At 41.0% G+C, this 23,200-nt stretch overlaps 1 protein-coding gene across 2 annotated transcripts in view; it reads right to left on the bottom strand.

The window, feature by feature from the left end:
- LOC109401916 (uncharacterized) overlaps window positions 1-23,200 on the bottom strand; it is a 74,702-nt gene that overhangs the window by 45,935 nt on the left and 5,567 nt on the right. Inside the window, exon 2 of one of the 2 annotated variants that reach the window (XM_062844723.1) lies at window positions 8,153-8,452. In XM_062844723.1, coding sequence (XP_062700707.1) covers window positions 8,153-8,234 — 82 coding nt within the window. In that variant the 5' untranslated portion in view covers window positions 8,235-8,452. Of the gene's footprint in view, window positions 1-8,152; window positions 8,588-23,200 lie in introns of those variants that run through there. The other variant, XM_062844724.1, reaches the window with a different exon arrangement.

Below are 23,200 nucleotides of genomic sequence, written 5' to 3'. Positions count from 1 at the left end.
TACATGTTTCATACAAACAACCATGTTTTGTTTCAAATATGAAAAACGTATTTTTGTACACTTATATAACTGAAAAAGCGCAAAAAATGGCGGCTTATAAAACATCATGGATGTTCCTGAAGATGTTTTTTAATACATTCTTATAACATAAAATTAAGTATTGAATATGTTCTCAACAACATCGTAAAAACTTACTTGTTGCTAGCATGGAAAGCATAATCTATCAAAAAATATAACAACTATTATGTACTTTTTGAAGATGGCTCAAACAATTTCAAGCCTTACATTTAATTTGTAATTTATCATCTCGATGTTTGGTAACTATGACCTTATTTCATGTGCCATCTAAAATTTATGGTGAAATTAACACATTCACTCTTCATGAATTAATTCGCTTTTTATCAGAATAGAAACAAGAGGAGAGGTTTTTGTCATTTCTGTAGCATGTGTCAAATTTTCGAACAAATCTTTAGGCATTCAACATGGTGGCTTCTAGTTACAGTACCATCAAGAAGTTTTGGAATGCTATTATGAATTATGTTGCATTATTAATGTTCTTTTAAACTGAATTGGGTTACGTTATCAGAAAAAGACATTTTATTATTCATTGAATATTAAAATTGTACCAGATAAACAATCATTGAAAGAAACATGTGTAGATGAAAAAAATGGCTGTATATTGAAAAAAAAAATAGTAGGATGAAACTTTTTAGCAGGCACTGTAATTAGTCTGGCCTGATAGGGAAGGATCTCAAAATATTAGAAATATGTTTAAATTGCATAAGTTATACATTTCAATAACATGTTTGTCGAATTCAACTTGTATTGCTTGAAATACATTGATAATACATCGCAGTAACGTATTTTAAACTTCCATTTCCAAATAATATACAACGATGTTATTTTTCGGTTTTGGATAACCTGTTTTGAACAATAACAAATTTGGAGTGCAGCTCCTGGAGTGAAATTGTTTTGCGGGAACATATTTAGTGAAATTGTTATTGTAAGAGAGATTTAGCTGACACGTAGGTACCCACTATGATTATTAGGTGACGGGAGGCCTTACATTAATGTGAAGTGGTTGAATGGTTGCTCCCATCTTTCGAGCTATGGCGACTGAGGCCTGCGCCAAGCTTTTTGAAGAATTTTGATATAGCTATACGTTTACTAGTTTAGCATACTCGTTGCGGGATTATCAATCACAAATCATGAAAAAAAGTGCTGGATGCTGTCATAGATGAATTGGCTTGTATTTTTAAGTGCAAGACATGTTTCATTAATAATGATCAATTGAGTGAGACGGAACAGCAAACTGGTACATTAACGTATTTAATACGTAAAAATAACATATTCGGTACATGTTTGAGCCCGAAGGTTTTAACTTTGTGCCGCTGATGTTTAATTATAACAAACTCAATTTAAGGAACACGTTGGTATAAAAATTTTGTTTAATCGACGTTAAATTTACGTTATTCTAACTTGTAGGGAGGTTGCTAAGACTGTTCAGTAGCTTGTTATTGCTAAACATAGTTAAAACATGATTTCAACACAGGTTGCATACAGATACGATTATAGTACTATACTATAACATCTTTTCCAAATTCCATGTTTAAAGATGTTTTCTGTGTTACTTGGGATATGAAAATTTGAAAAGTTTTGTGACATATTAATTTTGCACCATACGTGCATTCAAACAGTCCAATAACAAGCTTTCATATGCTGGATAACTTAAAACATATATTCCATTCTCAAAATATTATTATTTTACTTTTTTCGAATAATTCATTTTTCAATTTTATGACTTAGGCGACTTTGGCAGTAAAAATGTCATTGAAATACAAAAGCTGGTATTCTTTTAATTAAGAATTATAAAAGTACAGTACATTAACTTTGTTATAAGGTGAAATAAAGTTTAAAATTATGAATTTCGTTTTTTGGGAGTTTTGGCCGCCCCTTTGTATGGAGCCCGACCAATGTGCGACGTACGCAGTATTAGACGTACTCGTACGGGCGAGATGATCCTGGAGCTGAAGCGCGAGAAGGATCGCAAGGGCGCCGCCTACAAGAGGCTGGCAGAAGAGGTCCTTGGTGAGGGTGTGCAGGTGAGGACTGTTACACATGAGGCGACTCTTAAGGTCAAGGACATTGATGAGATCACCGAAGTGGAAGAGCTCGTCACGGCACTGCGGCAACAGTGCGTGGCCGCCGCAGCCGTTAAGCTACGGAAGGGGCCAGCAGGGACACAGATAGCTTTGGTTCAGTTACCTGTGGCGGACGTCAAAAAGTCCGTTAAGATAGGGAACATAAAGGTTGGTGCGTATGTCATCTGACATTCCACGAACCACCAGAGGTTTGCTTCAGGTGTCTGGAACCAGGACACAAGTCGTGGGACTGCAAAGGCCCTAACAGGCGCAAACTGTGCAGGCGATGCGGCGCTGAAGGTCATAAGACCCAAAGCTGCACGAGTCCACCCATCTGCATGGTCTGTACCAGGAAATCCTCGAACAACAGACATCCGACGGGTGGTCCAAGGACCCCGGCCATCAAGAAAGCCGCAGTGAACAACAAATCACAGTGCAGGTAACGCAGCTGAACCTGAACCACTGTGACGGGGCTCAGCAACTGCTTTGTCAGGCGGTTTCTGAGTGGGAGACGGATATCGCCATCATAGCGGACCCATACCGAGTACCTGCCGGCAACGGCAACTGGGTCGTGGATGGGACCAGAAAAATGGCGGCGATATGGACGACGGGAGATGACGGGGGTCCAGGAGTTGGTGTCTACTACCTATGAGGACTTCGTGGTCGCCAAAGTAAACAGGGTCTTCTTCTGTAGCTGTTATGCGCCTCCGCGGTGGCCGATCGAGCAGTTCACGCAAATGCTGGACCGCATAACGACCGTGCTAACAGGGCGAAGGCCGGTGGTAATAGCGGGTGACTTTAATACCTGGGCCGTGGAATGGGGAAGCCTTTTCACGGGCCAGCGGGGTCAGATCCTGCTAGAAACACTGGCCATCTTAGATGTCGACTTGGCTAATGTCGGTACCAAAAGTACCTATAGTCGAAACGGATCGGAGTCAGTTATTGACGTGACCCTTTGTAGTCCTGGCTTGACAAGTAGTTCGAACTGGAGAGTAGATCGTGGCGACACTCACAGCGACCACCTGCTGGCGGTTCGCTGCAGTATCGACTACAACAACAGCAGACAGCGGTAAGAAGAAGAGGCGGCTAGGCCAAGGCCAAGTCCTCGCAGGTGAAAGACATCATACTTCGACGAAGAGGTATTTAGGGAGGCGCTCTGCCCTGAGCGAAACTTACTTGGTTTAGACGGCGACGAACTGCTAGCGGTGCTCTCACGTGCGTGTGATGCGACCATGCCTAGGCGAGTCCACCCTAGAAATGGGAGGCCACCGGCTTACTGGTGGACCGACGCGATTGCGGACCTGCGCCGCCTCTTCCTACGGGCTAGGCGGCGGATACAGCGATCAGAGGACGGAGTTCCGAACCTGGCCTTAAAAGTAGCTATTGCAGAAGCTCCCGAGATGTTCAGGTCTGCTATGCAGAAATGCCTGGACGAGGGAGTTAACCCAGAAGCTTGGAAGAGGCAGAGCCTGATACTATTGCCAAAGGCGGGGAAACCACCCGGAGACCCGTCGGCATATAGACCAATATGCTTGATTGACACGGCGGGGAAGGTGCTCGAAAAGATCATCCTCAATAGAATGTTGAGGTTCACTGAGGGCGTAAATGGTCTTTCGAGCAACCAGTATGGCTTCCGGAAGGGGAGGTCCACCGTAGACGCTATCTTGTCGGTTACAAAAACCGCCGAGAAAGCACTCGAGCATAAGAGGAGGGGAATTCGCTTCTGCGGGGTAGTGACTCTGGATGTAAGGAATGCATTTAATAGCGCCAGTTGGGCTGCTATTGCCGATGCGCTCTTGCGTCTGGGGATACCGGAGTACCTGTACAAGATTCTCGGAAGTTACTTTCAGAATCGTGTACTAGTCTACGACACGGAGGTGGGTCGGAAGTGCTTTCACATAACCTCAGGAGTCCCGCAAGGTTCCATCCTGGGTCCGGTGTTATGGAATGTCATGTAGGTACGACGAGGTGTTGAGGTTAGAGTATCCAGTGGGAGTGGTGATTGTCGGATTTGCCGACGACATTACGCTCGAAGTCTACGGTGAAACGATCGAGGAGGTAAAGTTGACTACCAACCACTCGATCAAGGTTGTGGAGGCGTGGATGCGGTCCAGGAAACTGGAGCTGGCTCACCACAAGACAGAGGTGACGGTTGTTAACAACCTGAAGTCGGAGCAGCAGACGGAGATCAGTGTAGGAGAGTGTACTATCCTGTCAAAGCGCTCCGTCAAACACTTGGGCGTGATGATCGACGATAAGCTTACCTTCGGTAGCCACGTCGATTATGCCTGTAAAAGAGCCTCCACAGCTATTGCGGCACTGTCCCGGATGATGTCCAATAGCTCTGCGGTGTACGCCAGTAAGCGCAAGCTTCTGGCTAGTGTTGCTACGTCCATACTTAGGTATGGCGGCCCGGCGTGGGGCACCGCGCTAAGTACTAAATGCTACCGACGGAAGCTGGAAAGTACTTATGTGCTTATGTGCCTGAGGGTTGCGAACGCGTACCGTACCGTGTCACACGACGCTCTCTGCGTCATTACTGGTATGGTGCCTATCAGCATTCTTATCAGTGAGGACATGGAGTGCTTCGAAATGCGCGGCACAAGAGGCATACGCAGGACTGCCAGGATGGCCTCTATGGTCAAATGGCAGCGCGCGTGGGATAGTTCCACCAAAGGAAGGTGGACCCATAGGTTGATACCGAGGGTAGATAGTTGGATTAATAGGCGCCATGGGGAAGTTACATTCCACTTGACACAGGTCCTTACAGGTCATGGTTGCTTCCGACAGTATCTACACCGTTTCGGGCATGCGGATTCTCCCGAATGCCCAGTGTGCAATGGTTTAGAGGAAACGGCGGAACACGTTTTGTTCGTGTGCCCGCGTTTCCGCACAATGCGTGATCGCATGCTTGCCACATGCGGGTAGGACACAACTCCGGACAACTTGGTCCAGAGACTGTGTAGGGATGAGATTAGTTGGAATGCCGTTTCAACGGCTATCACCCATATCGTCTGGCGCGTGGACTCGGAGAATGACTAGCTCAGATGCGGTACAAGAGGCGGTCCAGGGGTTCGGAGACGGCTTCGTAGGTCATACCGGTGCCCTGCGGTCGAGATCGACCCTTACCTACAAATATTAAGTATACAATACAAGCGATTAAATGGCTGCGGAGAGGAAGTCCCGGTAGCGGTGCTGTCGTGGCATCGGTCTACTGGGTAGGATCCGAGCCCGCGGATGGAAAGGGGTCCCCGGTAAGGGCCGGGGCAGGTGGAGACCCTGCATCTGATAGGGCCTGAAGGGTAGTGATACCATTCCTTACGGGCAGGTCAGATCGGGTAGCACGTGGGCAGCACGTGCCAAGCAGTTGGGCGCGGGCGTGGGGTTGACCTTAACCGCCTTCCGAGGACAAAGGGAGTGGTGAGGACCATTTGAGAAACTGGTTAAGCACCAGCATGCTATTGTGATGGATTCTCCAGAGCGAGTCACCTATGTTCGTTGCTGCAGGCTACGTAGCTAGCCTTGAGGATGCGATATGCACTCTCTGAAGCAATGCCTTCTTGGTGGTTCCAAGAGACGAAGGGTTTTGTGACCATGGGAATGTGTGTGGAGTGGGTCGAGGAGAGAATATTCCTGGCTTTTACTTTTGTTGTAGAAGACGGCCTTAACCACAGACTACCCGGACCTTCCTGTTTGTGTATGTTCAGCAGATTTTCCTCCTATGGTGTAGAAGAAAAAAGAGCGCCCCGGCATGAATCCATGTTGGTCGGAGCTGATATATGGTTTCCAGTGAGCGAATAACGGGTCCATGATCAGGGATGGGAACTCAGTTTTGCACACTGTTCATCGTCGCTTTAACCCTTTGGAGCCGGAGGGGTCATATATGACCCCGGCGATGAAACCAAGCATAACAAACGTGTTCGACACCAGCGAGGTTGCGTCGACAGCGGCGAAACAAATCGGCTCCAAAAGGTTAATCAGTCTAGTGAGCTTCCCGGGGAAGATGTTCTCATTCATATTTTGTCCATGGCTCTGAGCGGTCGATATTGTCATATGCCGCCTTGAAGTCACCGATCGTTGCTTTTACTCCGTTACACATACCCAACGTTGGTCTCAGATGCGTCGTTGATGAATGTTTTATCGTTCTTTAGCAGTCCTTGAGTGGGGCTTCATCGAGCTCGCCTTCGTCCGGCAACGCTGTCTCGAGATTCTACGCGTATGCGGTGCCGATATCTGGTTGCTTCAGTCGCTCCAGATTATACCGAGGCAGCCGACGGTATGTATCGTATGTTGTTAATCACGGAGAGTTTTTCGCGCTTTTTCACTATCACCAGGCAGTTATCAGAGTGATAGATGAACAGTATTGAAATAATTCCTAGAATAATTCCTTATTCTGAATCTGCCACCCAAACAAGGCCGAAGTCCAGATTTTCTTCCAATTTGAAGCCCGGTAATCTACTTCAAAATCAATTTGAAGTTTGTATGAGAGCGATTTGTAAGGGCCCATATAGCCGAGGCGGTAAACGCACGGGTATTCAGCATGACCATGCTGAGGGTGACGGGTTCGATTCCCGGTCGGTCCAGGATCTTTTCGTAAAGGAAATTTCCTTGACTTCCTTGGGCATAGAGTATCTTCGTGCCTGCCACACGATATACACATGCAAAATGGTCATTGGCAGAGGAAGCTCTCAGTTAATAACTGTGGAAGTGCTCATAGAACACTAAGCTGAGAAGCAGGCTTTGTCCCAGTGAGGACGTTACGCCAAGAAGAAGAAGAAGAAGATGAGAGCGATTTGTTAAATTATCCCTCGTCGGATTTTGTACTGAGCGGTGCTTTCAAGCAGTTGGTCAGCTGTCAAAAGATGATCAATCACTTTGAAATTAGTTTTATGTGTCAAAATAAATTGATTTTAAGTATCTAAAAGTCATTACAAAAAAAAATAATAGTGGCTCTAAAATAACATATTTTTTATTCAAAATTTAATCACCCAATTCCCGAAGGAACTTCTGAAGAAAACATTGAAGGAATTCCAGAAGGAATTTCAGATAGAACATCTGGATGAATCTCAATCAACTTTTGGAGGAATTTCAATATTATATCTTGGTTAAAACCCAGAATGAGTTACTTAATGGGTTGTGATTCCTAGTGGAATCCCTGATGGAATTTCAGTAGAAACTCCTAAGTTTATTTAAAAAGGGGCATTTAAGCAGGCCAAACAGTCGCGCGTCCTGAGAGGTTAATACATACAATAAAAATCTCCTGCAGAAATCCCAGCGGTCAGATGCACTTTCTTCAAAAACTACTCATCGAATATAAAGAGAGTACCAAGTGGAATGGTACGAGATAAACTAGAGGATTATTACAAACATTATAGTCAGGAAACCCGTAGGGAAACCTTGAAGTAATTCAGGAGTAACTTCAAGCGATTGCGTAGAAAAAACTCTAGAAATTTCCCATCAAAAAACTTTTGAAGGAACTGGTGAACGAGTTTTTGGAGGAATTCCTTCCGGAAGGAAGGAAACATACTTTTTTGTTAGAATATCGAAACCGCGTTCCAGAAAATGCACCGCGTTCATATGTATAAGATTCTAGATGCACCCGGTGTCACAAAACTGTGGTAAACACCTCTTGTCATGTCGACGTTAGTAAAAAACTGTTGAATGTGAATTGTGCTATGGAAGAAGTGAAAAAGTTGTACACTTGAATGGTTTATAAGTTGAAAAAAGATGCTGAACAACATTGTTTCTTATGTTCATTTGAGGAACCTAGTCTGTTACCTAATTTGAGGAAGTCGATTACGAGAACTATTTGGCGCAATATCAAAAGTATATTTCCCGTCTGACAACATAGAAGATTTATTACCACAGTTTGCACTGGCTTTCTGCACCATATTAAAAGAGAAACTAAAACATTGTACAACTGTAACTGGCAGGAACAAGTGAACGACCATGCGTCTCCATTGAAACAAAGTAAGCACTAGCAAGCATAAGGATGTTAAAAGTAAACTCACCTAGCAGCATCTGAGACATCATAGCAGCCATGCCTTGTGTCAGGTCATAGATGTACAGCACCACTTCGTTGCTTTCCTCCATTGTTGATAGTTTGTTTGCTTCGCTCACTTCAATAAAATCACAGAATCTTTAATTTTGTTGATCTTGCTAGACGCACTCAATCACAATATTTGTTTTACATCGGCTCTTCGTTTACCGATCCGATTATGTCACACAACTTCTATTTTGATTCCTGTGTTTTCTTGCAAGCTTCGCTTATCCTAAGCACGATCACTTTGATTATATCAATTCTGCATCGCCTACGGTGATTGAGTTTTTAATTACTTTCAACAGTGGTAAATATTAGGCACTCTTCGATGTACGTTATCACACCAATCCACCCAGCTACGCTTCACTGAACAACACCTCTGAAAAACCGATTGCGCTCTCTGACCGATTTGCTACTGGTTGTATGTCGGTTGCTGGCTGACCGCAACCATCTATCATTCGAATGCGGCGCTTGCGATGAACTTTTCTCCATCCAGCTCAAACGTTCGTTGATGCGCGCCGCACCGGTCAAGGAGGAAAATTATTCTCTTCGCCAGGTGTTCCCCACTCCTCTCTTCTTGGCGTAACGTCCTCACTGGGACAAAGCCTGCTTCTCAGCTTAGTGTTCTATGAGCACTTCCACAGTTATTAACTGAGAGCTTCCTCTGCCAATGACCATTTTGCATGCGTATATCGTGTGGCAGGCACGAAGATACTCTATGCCCAAGGAAGTCAAGGAAATTTCCTTCACGAAAAGATCCTGGACCGACCGGGAATCGAACCCGTCACCCTCAGCATGGTCATGCTGAATACCCGTGCGTTTACCGCCTCGGCTATGTGGGCCCCATGTTCCCCACTGTATACCCCTATAGATCTGCTCCTCTCGAAGCTAAGTTAAATTCTCCCGTTAAATTATGAGATGCACAAGTTGGCGCCCAAATGGAATGTCTACCGACTACTAGCAGAGGAACGTTAAAGGGATAAATACCGCCAGTCAGTTTTGCACTGCCAAATAACTAAGCTCAAGAGAGGGAATGGGAAATCGCCAACAGTATTAAGTGACTGAGGAAAGTTTAAATTTAAAATACTCGTCTCAATCTTTTGACGAGGAGTGTGCGCTTGCTCGCATATACTTTCTCTCGTGACCGAAGGTACTCACGGTGCTCCCAGTCAAATCCATATGTTTCTCTGACTACGAACAGAATGTCCTTTTGCTCACTACCACCCACTTTACGCCTACTACAAATTCTCAGCAATGTGGAAGCAGATTTGAGCTGATTTTTGGGGCAGACTCAGGGGACTCAGCTGTATTAGTCATTTGGGTTTTGGGTCCCTTATCAAGAATTTGGCTTCCCGTCATTTAACCGAAAGATAACGTACTATTAAGTATTTCATTCACATTAATGCGAGGTATGCACTTCAAACGGAATCGCTAAGTAATTTTCGTTCAGTGCATTATTTTTCCATGACCGGAATGGTCAAGAAATTTAACACAACAAGCCCCATTTGATTTGACGTTTCACTTCAGCTCCGTACTAGGATCCGGAATAAAGCGAGGCTTCATCATTTCTTGTGCGATTCCTTGCTTGAATTTCCCACGCATCGAGATAGGCCAAGACATTTCTTGCGATCTGCGTACTACCCATAAAGCATACGGGAACAACCCAACGTAGACATCGATTCTATCAATCTATAAATTGGCTTGACGTACGCAAACCCAGAATTTTGGTGGAAGGAGCATCTATTTTGGACTACCTGGCTCTTTTAGCAAGAAAGCAAAGCTAGGGTTATCAAATGCAGCATGGTAAATGCTTTTTTTTTCTGAGATTTGTGCCTTTGATGTTTTATGCGAGATTACTTTGGAACGGGAGGGAGTCTACAGTATAGACACTATAGATTCCATAGACTCACGAAGACAACTGTAGCCAAACGAGCATGCCGTCACGATTTCAATATCAACAATGGATTTCGTGACGTCATATTTGCTACACTCTAAATTCATGGTAAAACACACTAAAACCATTTTGCTCAACCATGTCTCCGCGAGTCTATGGAATCTAATACGGTCAAAATTTGGCCAAACATTTTTCACGGTGCTTCATTTACCGTTATTATCAAAAAAATATACCATCAAAACCTGAAACGCCATTCTCTTTCTTCATCATTCCTACACCTCTGGACAAATTGTTAAAAAAAATCGTTAGACGAAATTTTGAGTTACGCCCTTTTAAAGGGCCTAACCCCTAAAAAATCAGGTTTTCTATAGAAAAACATCATATTTCATAACAGAAGCATGTTTCTGCCATCAAAATTTGAAACGCCAATCTCTTACTTTATCATTTCTACACCTCTGGACAAATTTTGAAAATAGTCGTTAGGCGAATTTTGGAGTTACGCCCTTTTAAAGGGCCTTACCCCTAAAAATGAGGGTTTCTATAAAAAAACATCATATTTCATAACAGAAGCATGCTTCTGCAAACAAAATTTGAAACGCCATTCTTTTTCTTTATCATTCCTACACCTCTGTATAAATTTTTAATATAATCGTTGGACGAAATTTTGAGTTACGCCCCTTACCCCTAAAAAAATAGGGGTTTCTATAGAATACCATCATATTTAATAACAGAAGTATGCTTCAAAGTCCAAAATAATGAACTGTGTCATTAATAATGCTACAATTTGATACTATGCACTAATATTGAATGCATCGTGTATAAAAATTAGCCATAACGCCAGTATAAGGGAAGTATTCTTTAACCTGTAGGATACGGACATTGTTGGCTTCATTTACTATTATAGCCAGAACAATATACAATGAAAAACATAAACGACAGTTCATTTACTTTTTCATTTATATAGTTAATGCACTTCCATAAACTGAATTTCAAAAATAATGTTGGTTAAATTCTCCAGTTACGCCCATTTGAAGATCATAAGTACTTATAGTAGAATTATGATAAAACTTAGTTTCATTTAATCACGTTTATTCTTCGGTAACGTAGTTTAGCAGTTAGATATAGAACTATCAATACAATGGATCATCTCAATCCATAGTTTTGTATGTTTATTAATAGGACAGATCGGTGAAGTACTAGATTTGTAGTAATGAGCTAAATTTTAGTATGGTGAGAAGGTCAATTCTCCGTTTCTGCAATGAAATGGTGCAAAAAGCGTGGGTATTATGATTCCTTGCCTAATTTGATGCTGTTTGAGCAAAACTTTGGGCAACAGTGTTGTTGTTTTCTCTATTTCTTGCAACATAAACAACATAGTTATAGAAAGTTTTGCTCAAACAGCATCAAATTAGGCAAGGAATCATAATACCCACGCTTTTTGCACCATTTCATTACAGAAACAGAGAACTAACCTTCTCACCATACTAAAATTCAGCTCATTACTACAAATCTAGTACTACACCGAACGTGCCCCATTGAAAACAGCATTCACCAATAAATCTAACGAATGAGATAGGCACACGCCATCGCTTGTTTTGTCTTTAAAAAAGCAATACAAAAAACTTACGTCCCACGCTACGAATGGCAATTGATACAAACATTATTGCTTCCTACATGTTTGAAAATACTTCCCTTATATTAGCGTAATGGTTAATTTGTATACAAACATCAATACAAATAGCCAATATTAGCGCATAGTATCAAATTGTAGCATTATTAATAACTAGTTTATTTGTGGACGCAGTAGCGCCCGTGGCAAGTTTTTTTTTAATAAAAACGGTTCATGTATAACTTACGCTTGTAGATTTTAAATAAGAAAAGCATTACCTTTTTCTATGTTTTGAATAAAGTTTTTTGATGAATTCAATGCAGCTTATATTTACATCTGAAAATACTTCGGTGAAGTCACCGGACAGACAAACAGGGCAATCTGTGTTATTTCCAGTAACTGCTGCATTCGGTTGTCTAAGAGTGACAGATTCTTTTCTGCATTAAAAAAGTCAAAATTTTCAGCGTCTGTTGTCTGTGTGGGTTTTTTTTTCATCAAATGCTGTGTCTGGTTGTCTATGGTTGTCACTGGTTTTGTTTTCTTCATCTGACAGTAAAAAAAACATTAAAGTGTCAAATTAAAACAAATAAAAATTTCCAACGTCTGTTGTCTGTGATTTTTTTTCATCGAATGCTGTGTCTGGTTGTCACTGGTTTTGTTTTCTTCATCTGACAATAAAAAGCCTAAAAGTGCCACATTAAAAAAAAACAAATATTTCAACGTCTGTTGTCTGTGATTTTTTTCATCAAATGTTGTGTCTGGTGTTACTGGTTTTGTTTTCTTCATCTGACAGTAAAAAAGCATTAAAATGTCAAATTAAAATTAAAAACAAAAATTTCAACGTCTGTTGTCTGTGATTTTTTACATCAAATGCTGTGTCTGGTTGTCTATGGTTGTCACTGATTTTGTTTTCTTCATCTGACAATTATGTGTCTTTTATGTCTTTTATGTGACTTTTATGTGTCATATTTAAAAAAAAAATCAAAAATGTTAACGCCTGTTGTCTGTGATTTTTTCATCAAATGCTGTGTCTGGTTGTCTATGGTTGTCACTGGTTTCGTTCTCTGCATCGGATACTAAAAAAGAGTTGATGAGTCAAATATTTTATTTTTTGTGAGAATTTTGTGAGAATTTCCCCGCGTGCTGCGTCTGGTTGGCTAGTCACCGGACAGACAAACAGGGCTATTATATATATGATGAATACGTTTTATCATTTGGGACTTCAAGGCATGCTTTTGTTATGAAATATGATGATTTTCTATAGAAACCCTGATTTTTTAGGGGTTTGGCCCTTTAAAAGGGCGTAACTCAGAATTTCGTCTAACGATTATTTTAAAAAATTGTTCAGAAGTGTAGGAATGATAAAGAAAGAGAATGGCGTTTCAAATTTTGTTGGCAGAAACATGCTTCTGTTATGAAATATGATGTTTTTCTATAGAAACCCTCATTTTTTAGGGGTTAGGCCCTTTAAAAGGGCGTAACTCAAAAATTCGTCTAACGATTATTTTCAAAATTTGCCCAGAGGTGTAGAAATGATAAAGAAAGTGAATGGCGTTTCAAATTTTGATGGCAGAAACATGCTTCTGTTATGAAATATGATGTTTTTCTATAGAAAACCTGATTTTTTAGGGGTTAGGCCCTTTAAAAGGGCGTAACTCAAAATTTCGTCTAACGATTTTTTTTTAAAATTTGTCCAGAGGTGTAGGAATGATGAAGAAAAAGAATGGCGTTTCAGGTTTTGATGGTATATTTTTTTTTTTATAATAACGGTAAATGAAGCACCGTGTTTTTTTTTCATAACTTTAGACTGCGTACACCAAAACAGCTGATTTTTGGACCAGTAATGCTACATTATATGTAGCTTATACCATAAAATTATCATCAAAATCGATTAAGTATTGGTTGATATATAGATAAAACCATCGACATACCTTTTTTAAATTTTGTACAAAGGCACTCCATAGTAATTTTTTGGAAATTTAAGTTCAGTAAAGTACAATTTTAATTATAGAACTACCAATTCTGCTCCGATTTTTATCAAAATTTTACAGTATAATACTATTATAAAAATATGTTCTTAGTAAAATTTTGAGCCATTTTGTATGGATACTTTCAAAATTGTAGCAGTTTGAATATGAAAAAACTGGCCAGGTGCCACTTAAGAAAATATAACTTTGTAACGGCTGGACCAAATTGAATGAAATTTTTACACAACATTTTGATATGTATACTAAACATACAAAAAAATTTTCATTGAAATTGGTTCAGTATTTCTGGCTCTATAAATAAATAGGTAAAAATATGTTCTTTAATCCTCTTTGTACAAAATTTTAAAATTGCAGTTTTCAGGATTCACAATATCTCCGCAAATACTACACCGATTTTGATGAAAATTTTATGGTATAAGCTACATATAATGTACCATTACTGGTCCAAAAATCAGCTGTTTTGGTGTACGAAGTCTCAAGTTATGAAACAAATTGTAGCATAGCATAGCATAGCATAGCATGAATACTTGCACAAATCTTGGATGGAGTTGCAAAGTTGAATATTTCTATTGACATTGCTGATGTCGCTACTATCTACAATGTCATAGATTCACTCAGCTCTACACACCTGGCCAAGTCCTTGCAAGCATTTATAAATCCCTTCATCAACTTAGAAAGAGCCCAGAACTGAAGCATCTTCCAATAGATGAAAGGATGTTGAAAATAGCGAATTTTCAACTTATATGCAGTTATAAAGTCAATATACTGAGGTAGAATTATTTATGAATAAACAATATTGGACAGATCTCACCAATTGTAGAGGGGTTTTTGTGGTTCAATGCCGATCATCTAATTGCCTTGATTAATGTTCTTCTCTGTAAAGAACAACACAATACTCTCAAGTTATGAAACAAATTGTGTGACTAAATTTTGAACGTGTCACCCTTTATAGTGTCTATAGTCTAGAGATATCCAAAAACTCTCTTGAATATAGGCCATTGGATCAATGAGCAGTGATCATTTGAAGCACTATTAACAAACGTCATGATCACACACGACCTCATGCAACTATGCTTGGTCATGGTCAAGCAGTGAGTTCAATAACTATTTGATGTCTCCGTAGAACAGCGTTTCTCAAACTATGGGTCACAAACTACTGGTTGGTCACGGGTTGACTTTTGGTTGGTTGCGAATGCCTGGGTGATATTGTATAAAATGTTTTTACTATCTTACAGGGGAGAGACAAAATATTTCTAACTTCATTTAGAATAGCCCAATCTGTCCCAAATTTGGACCATTGGTAGACAACTAGTTGATCATCTTGCAGTAAAAATTTGATGCACTTTACACTTAGTTACAGCTAGTTGACCATTTTATGTAAAGAGAAAATTTTGCCTGTCCCGATCATTTTGCTTATCCCCTCCATGACCCGGTTCAGAGTACCCCGACCAGCAGTGTTAGCCAATCGAAATCGCCAATGATAAAAACGAAGCGCATAGAGAGAATTGAAAAGACTGTTTTGTTGCGGCCGAAGAGCAATCAGCAAACTGCTGTTACCAAAGCGGACCTGTGTGACAAACTGGATCCTACCGTGTATGCTGTTAAGGAAGTGCATTTTCGAGACTCCGGTGAGGTGACGATCCAGTGTGACTCCAAGGAGCATGCATCCCAACTAGTTTCTGCAGTCAATAATGCGCTATCGGAAAAATACACTGTCGAAGTTATGAAACCACTACACCCAAGAGTGAAACTGGTGGGGTTTACTGAAAATATGGACGAGGATGATCTCATTCGGAAATTGAAAGCACAGAACCATCTGCCCAATACTTTTGTGGTCCGGTGCATACGCATTACCGAAATTCAGAAACAAAACATCAGCCGGTTCAATGCTGTACTTGAGCTGGACGCTCCTTCTTACGAAGCCATCATGAAGCTGCAGCGTGTCTACATTGGTTGGGAACGTTATCGAGTTGTTGAGGATTTAAACGTTAAGCGTTGTTACAAATGTTCAGAGTACGGTCATCTGGCTTCTGCGTGTAGTAAGCCTGTCTGCTGTCCCAGATGTGCTGAGGGTCATGAAATCAGCGAATGCATGTCGGATTACGAGAAATGTGTCAACTGCGAGAAAAAACAGCCAGCGAACATCTGAGTCGGATCGTCTAGCTGATGTCAATCATTCTTCCTGGAGCCAGAAATGTCCCATCTATATCCGACGGCTCAAAAAGGCTCGCCAGAACATAGATTATTCAACATAGCAATTAACTTTACCTTCTCTGCTTGCTGAGCAACTCTCCAGTGGTGACCAGTCTTCGGTGGATCACCCTGTTCTTTCAGGTAAATATAAGACTGGTATATGTCCTGCCGAAGCAGGGAAGATCACTACACTTTGTCATGGAGAAAAACTAATATTGCAGACGATCGCTCCTGCCGACCAACCATCGTTTTCGGCACACCAGTCGATGCTAGCTGAAAAACACGCTGTTCGTAACCATGACCAGTCTTCGGTGGATTGTCCTGTTCTCTCAGGTAATTATAAGACTGGTATATGTCCTGCCGAAGCAGGGAAGACTGCTACACTGTCTCATAGCGAAACACCAATTTTGCAGACAACTACTCCTGCTGACCCACGAGCGTCTACTGACCAACCGTTATTGCTGGCAAGTCAATCGGATCTAATCAAGCGAAGCGCCCATCGTGTCTCGTCGGAAGAAGCCGTTGCAGATCATCAACGAGAGATGCTTAGCAGTGAAAATGTTCATTGCAGTCGCAACAATCTGTACCAGAACGTGAGAGGACTACGCACGAAGGTGGATGAATTCTTTCTCGCCGCATCCGAATCGGATTACGACGTCATTGTTATCACCGAAAGCTGGCTCAACGAGCAGTTAACTTCGTTGCTGTTGTTTGGTGATAAGTATACCGTATACAGAAAGGACCGTGATGCTGAACTCACAGGCAAAAACCGCGGCGGTGGTGTACTCATTGCCGTTTCGAACCGTTTAAGATCAACTGCTGTAGCGCTCTCTATGCATATTGAACTGGAACAACTGTGGGTACGCATTTCCTCCGGGAGCAGTGAGATTTTTATTGGCGTTGTGTATCTTTCACCTGAACACGCTTCTGACCCCAACTATGTCGAGAGACACATTGAGTGCATTAATCATGTTAGTGACTCCATTGGTTTTTCTGACATGCATTTACTGTTCGGCGATTTTAATCAGTCTGGCCTTGTCTGGAAAACTAATTCCAGTGGTCAATTACACCCTGATCCATGTCAATCCAACTTCAATAGTGCCAGTTCTGCACTTATTGATGGCATGTCGCTTTTAAATATGAGACAACTCAATCCTACAGTCAACAACTACGGCCGGAAGCTAGACCTTGTTTTTGGAAACGAACATGCCTCTGGTCAGTGCTTTGTCACAGAAGCTGTTGAGCCGCTCGTTCAGATAGACCAACATCATCCTGCTCTGTTTGCTTCCTTAAAATGTCCAAGAACAGTTTCGTTCATTGATTCGGAAGTAGTTCCACATTTCGACTTCCGAAAAGCTGATTTTGCTGCGTTAAGTCATGCTATCTCGGGAGTTGACTGGGCACCGCTGCACACTGCTGATAATGTCAACGATGCTGTAGAAATTTTAACCCATACGCTCACCGAGTTGTTTCGTCTTCATATTCCCACTCAACGAATTACCCGAAACCCGCCGTGGTCGAATAATCGACTGAGAATCCTGAAAACGGAGAGAGCTAGAGCTCTGCGACATTACTCTAGAAACAAGAACTCTATTGCAAAGCGCGATTTTCAAATTTCTAGTAACATGTACAAAAACTACAATCGACTGCTTTATTCACAATATGTGCAAAGGAAACAAATGGAACTGAAGCGGAACCCCAAGCGTTTCTGGTCGTTTGTTAATCAAAAGCGTAAGCAGAATGGATTGCCATCTATCATGTCTGATGGTAAGGACTCGGTCGCGTCTCCAGTCGATATGTGCAGACTGTTTGCACGTCATTTCTCAAGTGTATTCAAACAGGAGCCTGCCTCTACGCAGCACATACGCTCTGCCCTCCGGAATGTTCCTCAGGATGTGCTAGGAATGCAAAACATCGTCTTTTCTGAAGCGGACATCAGCGAAGCCATCAATAAACTGAAGTCTTCGTGTCAGCCAGGGCCAGATGGCATTCCACCTATCGTGTTCAAGAGATGTGCTGTCGCACTATGCGCTCCTCTGACATCGATCTGCAATAAATCAATGGCGCAATCGGCTTTTCCGGATGAATGGAAAGAATCAGTACTGTTTCCTGTGCATAAAAAGGGAGACCGTGGTAATGTAGCTAACTATCGAGGTATTACATCACTATGCGCAGGTTCCAAACTGTTGGAGATTCTTGTCAACAAAATTTTGTTCCACGAAATCAAAAATCACATCTCGTGCGACCAACATGGCTTTTATGCTGGAAAATCAACGGTAACTAACCTCACGGAGTTCACATCGTTCTGCTTACGAAACATCGAAAACGGGGCTCAAGTTGACACCATATATACGGACCTGAAAGCTGCATTTGACCGCGTTGACCATGCGTTGCTCCTCGCAAAGGTAGAAAGGATGGGTGCTGCATCTAGTTTTGTTCAATGGCTGAAATCGTATTTGGTAGATCGTCGTCTGTGTGTTAAAATCGGAACAGCTCAGTCCAGCTATTTCTCTAATTCATCTGGTGTACCCCAAGGGAGCAATCTCGGCCCATTGCTTTTTTCTTTGTTTTTCAACGATGTGTGCGCTGTACTGCCTCGAGGATGTCGGCTTTTATATGCGGACGATTTAAAAATTTACTTGGTCGTAAACTCAGCTCAAGATTGCCGGGAGCTTCAAAGACTTGTTGACGTGTTTGCGGAATGGTGTAGGATCAATGAATTGACCATCAGTACGAGTAAATGTTCGGTAATCTCCTTCACGCACAAAAAGGATCCAATTATTTGGGGTTACAACATTAGTGGTGAGCAGCTGGAAAGAGTTTCGGTGATAAAAGACCTCGGAGTTCAGTTGGACACCAAACTCTCTTTCAGAGAGCATTACTCCATGGTAATTTCAAAGGCGAATCGGAATCTGGGACTTATCTTCAGGATCTCCAACGAATTCAGAGATCCATACTGCCTACGAGCATTGTACTACTCGTTGGTGCGATCCGTACTAGAGTATGCTGCTGTGGTGTGGAGTCCTTATGTTGGCATCTGGATATCTAGAATAGAGGCCGTGCAATCTCGGTTTGTACGCTACGCCCTGAGGTTTCTTCCATGGCGTGATCCTACTGAATTACCCCCGTATCAGAATCGCTGCCGACTTCTCGGAATGGACACACTTTCCAGGCGGCGTCAGATAGAAAGAGTATTGTTTGTGCAAAAAGTGCTTGTAGGTAGTTTAGATGTTCCTAATATTTTGTCACAGATAACTATTAATGTAATACCTCGTAGCTTAAGACGCTCTAATTTCATTAGACTACAGTTTAGACGCACCTATTATGGTCAGAATGAACCCATACTTGTAATGTGTTGTTTGTTTAATCGTGTGTATGATTTGTTCGATTTCTCTGTTAGTTTTAAGTGTTTTAAACAACGACTGCTGATTTCAAATATGTTTAGGTAATTTAAATTTAAGTTAATTCATGTAGACAATATTGTCAGATGAATGTAGGGGGAAATAAATAAAAATAAATTAAATGATATTATTAGCCTAATTTACAATTGTTTGCCTAGTTTGTAAATGCTATCTTGAAAAATCGCCAGAGTTGGAGGACTTTGATAATGTAGTCATAAAATAAAAAGTGGATGATTTACTTCGGTGTCCCGATACATGTGCTGGTTGTTAGGGACAACATGAAGAAATGATCATAGTAGTCGAGAACCCTTTGGAAAGGGAGAATTTCAAAAGACGTGATGACCTTCTTGTTTGGAAGCGCAAGTTAGCTTCAAAGAATTGTTTGTTGATGCTGCAAATCGTCCGATTGGGTTTCCTCCATTTCGTTCCGGACTCGACCCTACAAGAGTAATTTCTAGAAATGAGGTTTCTTCGTGGTTCTATTCAAACTTTTGTATTATGGTTTGGAGCATGTATATTGAACATTCAGACGGCTGTCTGCGCGTTCTGAAGTCGATTCTAAAACTTAAAGGTTTCCAACCATAAGGTTTAAGATCCTGGTAAAGTTTTACATTTTCCTTGCCTTCAAGTCGTTACTTGCAGTTTAAATTATTAATAAGATTTACACGTCAAGTGCTGCAATTAAAATTTTAGAAGCATATAAAAAATCTACAAAAAATCACAAATTTCGAAAAGAAACCAATGAGGCAGCATCCATTTATTACGCTCAAATCGACATTTTTTAAACCACCACCCTCCCCCCTCCCCTCCCCACCGTAACGTGTTTTGTGTGAAAATCCATTTTTTGTATGGACCGTAACTTCCCCCGTCCGTCTAGAGCGTTATACGTAATTTGTGGACGGCGCCTGAACGTTTGGTAATGTCCACCGAAATATCTGTTTGTTTTAACCGAACTTCGTAAGATTCTGCTAAATTTCGATAATCTGAAGTTTTACAGAAATCAGAACGGCTCAAAAGTTATTTCATTGAAATAGAAGTTAAACAAGTATGTCTGAAGGATCTGATTCAAAGACTGGAAAACCATATCGTGTAGTATTTTTTCGAAGACTTTGAATAAATTGTATGATTTCTTTGTTTCTTAAATGTGTAAAGAATACCTTAAATCTGTGGTGTTCTATAGTTTTGCATAGAGCCGGACTGATTTTTCCAAAATATGAAAAAGTACTGTAAATTAAAGAAACAAAAACAAATGTAAGACTGAATGCAATGTAACAAGTTCACTAATCCATGTCCGCCCAGAGTCCTATTTATAGGACAGATGTCCCGAACGCCCAGCGTCCTATAACTAGGACAATTCTTTTGATGTAAATATCACCAGAAATATGCAAAATTTTAGAATACTTTCTTCAGAGAAGATGTTCTCCACATCCATACCTTGCTCAAAGTGGACAATATAGCTTGTGACTGGTTCACTTGGTGGCGTGAATGATGCTGCAAAGATTACATATTGTCACGATCTATGAGCTTCATTCCAAAGCGAAAAGTAATTCCCTGGAATGTTGACAATGCTTAATAATAATTTACTGCTCATTTCTTCGGCAGAGTTGTTAATCAATACATTCAAAAGATTTATGTATGATTATATGTTTATATGCTTGTATGTTTATATGTTTTTATGTTTGTCTTTGTGTGTGTTTATATGTATGTACGGATGTATGTTCCGGCACAACTCTGGAATGCGTCAATAAATTTCAATTTAATTTGGTATACACAATCATAACGATGTGGAGGTACATAGTTGTAGGGGTATTGGAATTCAAGATGGCGGCTTATGTTCTAAGATGGCGGCCGAAGCTCCAGAATGTATGCCATTTACTGGCAATACTACTTCGGATAGTATGCAATATGGGTATCTATCGATCGAGTTTCATAAGTAGAACTCAAAAATGAATATACAATGCTATTTTGAAATCCAAGATGGCAGATCATATCCAAGATGGCGGCCACGGAATGGTAGTTTGAGCTATGATACCATGCAATATGGGTATCTACCGACCGGCTTGATAAGTAAAAGTCAATTTGATGCCATCCAAGATGGCATACCATATTCAAGAAGGGTATCTATAGATCGGGCTTGACTAGTAAAAGGGTAGAGAATGAAATAGAGGGTCAGAGTAGATGGTAGGGTAGTGGGTAGGGTAAACGATGCAGCAGACGGTCGGGTAGAGGGTTTGGGTGAAGGATAGAGTAAAGGGGTTGAGTTGAAGGTTAGGGTAGGGGGTTGGGTAGACGATAGGTGTGACGACGGTATGCCTCCCCGCGATGGAGATGGCCTAAACTGATGTTAGCCTATTCTTTTCAATGGGTCGGTTGTGAACAACTGTTGCATCGTTACCACATACTTCTATAGAGAATGTCAACAAACCAGAATAGTAACCAAGATACACGTGAATTGGAGCAACCTTCTGAATATTAATTGTATTTTTGAATTTACGTGCTATTCTGAGTATAAAATTGTATAATTCCTACCTAAACTAAATTACTACACACTCGAAGTAAGTAACAAATGAATTTGTATAATTTAACTTATATCTAACATGCACAATTTGTTATTCTAGTTATATAACCTATAATTGAAAAACCTAAAGGGAAGAATTTCGTTTGTGAAAGGCTACTGAAAATTTGTAAGTAGAATGAATTAGGCTTCGAATTGTGTACCATAATGATAAACCAATTACAGCTAAAGCGTATCCACTAAAACGACCGTCTTTGGATTGCTATAAGAGCTTCGATGACAACAATAGGGAAGATGGGTAGTAGGGTTGTCGATAAGGGAAGGGTTAGGGTAGAGAGCAGGGTAGACTGTACGGTTAAGCACAATATAGAGAGTATGGTGAAGGGTTAAAGTACAGTAGACGTTCGCTCGGTGCAAACGGTTTAACTGCAATGCTTTTTAACTGCAAGTCCGCTAAGTGCAACAATTTTGCAGTTATCGCACCGCTTTCTGTCAAAAACAAAACGTCAACTGAGTTGCCATGTTTTTCGGATGCACTACAGCTGCATTGCGATGTTTTTGAGTGCATTCTGGCTGCGTCCAACAGCAATTGACAACTGTTTGACAGCTGTCAGCCGTTGCAGTTTCATTCGGTAACTGAAACGTAAACATGTTGCACTTATCGAATTTCTACTGTAGAAGGTACGGTAAACGATAAGGCAGTGGTTATGGTAGAGGATAGAATAGCGGGTAGGGCAGATGGTAGGATAGAGAAGACAGACTAGAGAGTAGGGTGAAGAATTGAGATGAGATTAGATAAAATGAGGTTTTATTTCTCAAGATACTTTCAGAAATTCTTTCCAGGATTTCTTCAGATTCCTTTCGAGAATCATCACAGGTTTCCTCCCGGGATTCCTTCAGACATTGCTTCCGGAATTGATGTACGGATTTCTCCGGGGTTCTCTTCAGGGATTTTGTAGGGGTAGCTTTGAAAAATCCTGAAAGGATTCTTTTAGTTATTCTTCTCTTTTAAAATAAAGAATTCTGTCAAGATTTTTTTCCGGCAATCCTAGATCATAGAGACATCTTCTATGATTCTTGCAGGAATTCCTGCACAGCTTCCTGCCGGCATGATCCCTCTAAGAATTCCACCACGTATATATATTACGGAATTCCTTCAGGATTTCAGGGATTTTTGCCAGAATTGCTTTTGAAAATCTTTAAAGGAATTACTTCACAGATTCATCCTAGTATACAGTATCGGACAATAAAAGTTAGGAAAAAAAATGAAAACAATGAAAAGTGATCGTATAAGATGATGAATAAGATGTTAAAGTGGAGGCAATATGCGTACATTTTACATGCGCCTAAATGGAGGCATGCACGCATATGGCCTTCACTTTAATATTTTATGGAACGTCTTATATTTACCATTACTGG

This window comes from Aedes albopictus, chromosome 1 (assembly GCF_035046485.1).
Source record: "Aedes albopictus strain Foshan chromosome 1, AalbF5, whole genome shotgun sequence".
NCBI classification, from domain to species: Eukaryota; Metazoa; Arthropoda; class Insecta; order Diptera; family Culicidae; genus Aedes; species Aedes albopictus.
Note: the sequence above shows the minus strand (reverse complement) of the source record. Positions and strands in the feature narration are given on the sequence as shown.